Below are 330 nucleotides of genomic sequence, written 5' to 3' on the forward strand. Positions count from 1 at the left end.
GCACCCTGGAGCGGGACGGGGGCTCTGGGGTGCCCTGGGGGTCTCTGAGTCTCTGGGGGTCTCTGGGTGTTTTTGGGGGGGTCTCTGGGGGTCTCTAACCCCCTGTGCCCCCCAGAAGCGGCTGGCCCCGTTCCCGGGCCGGCTGGTGTTCTGCGGGCACGGCACCCTGGAGCGGGACGGGGTCTCGCTGCTGCTCAGCGACGACGGGGGGCACAGCTGGCACCGGGGGGGGGTCCTGCCCGCCATCCCCTTCGGGGCCCCCCGGCGCCCCCACGACTTCACCCCCGACGAGTGCCAGGTGGGGCTGGGGGGCTCCCCGGGGGGGTTTGG

General features: G+C 74.8%; 1 protein-coding gene across 1 annotated transcript in view; it reads left to right on the plus strand.

The window, feature by feature from the left end:
• Positions 1-82: 82 nt before the first annotated feature.
• The window catches only part of LOC120513773 (sialidase-1-like), a gene marked incomplete at its 5' end in the record, with an annotated part of 1,427 nt that continues 1,179 nt past the window's right edge, over positions 83-330 (plus strand). Inside the window, one exon of the mRNA XM_039733451.1 lies at positions 83-298. Within this exon, the coding sequence (XP_039589385.1) occupies positions 83-298 (216 nt within the window). The remainder of the gene's footprint in view (positions 299-330) is intronic.

Source organism: Passer montanus, unplaced genomic scaffold, assembly GCF_014805655.1.
Source record: "Passer montanus isolate IOZ18808 unplaced genomic scaffold, ASM1480565v1 scaffold883, whole genome shotgun sequence".
Taxonomy (NCBI): domain Eukaryota; kingdom Metazoa; phylum Chordata; class Aves; order Passeriformes; family Passeridae; genus Passer; species Passer montanus.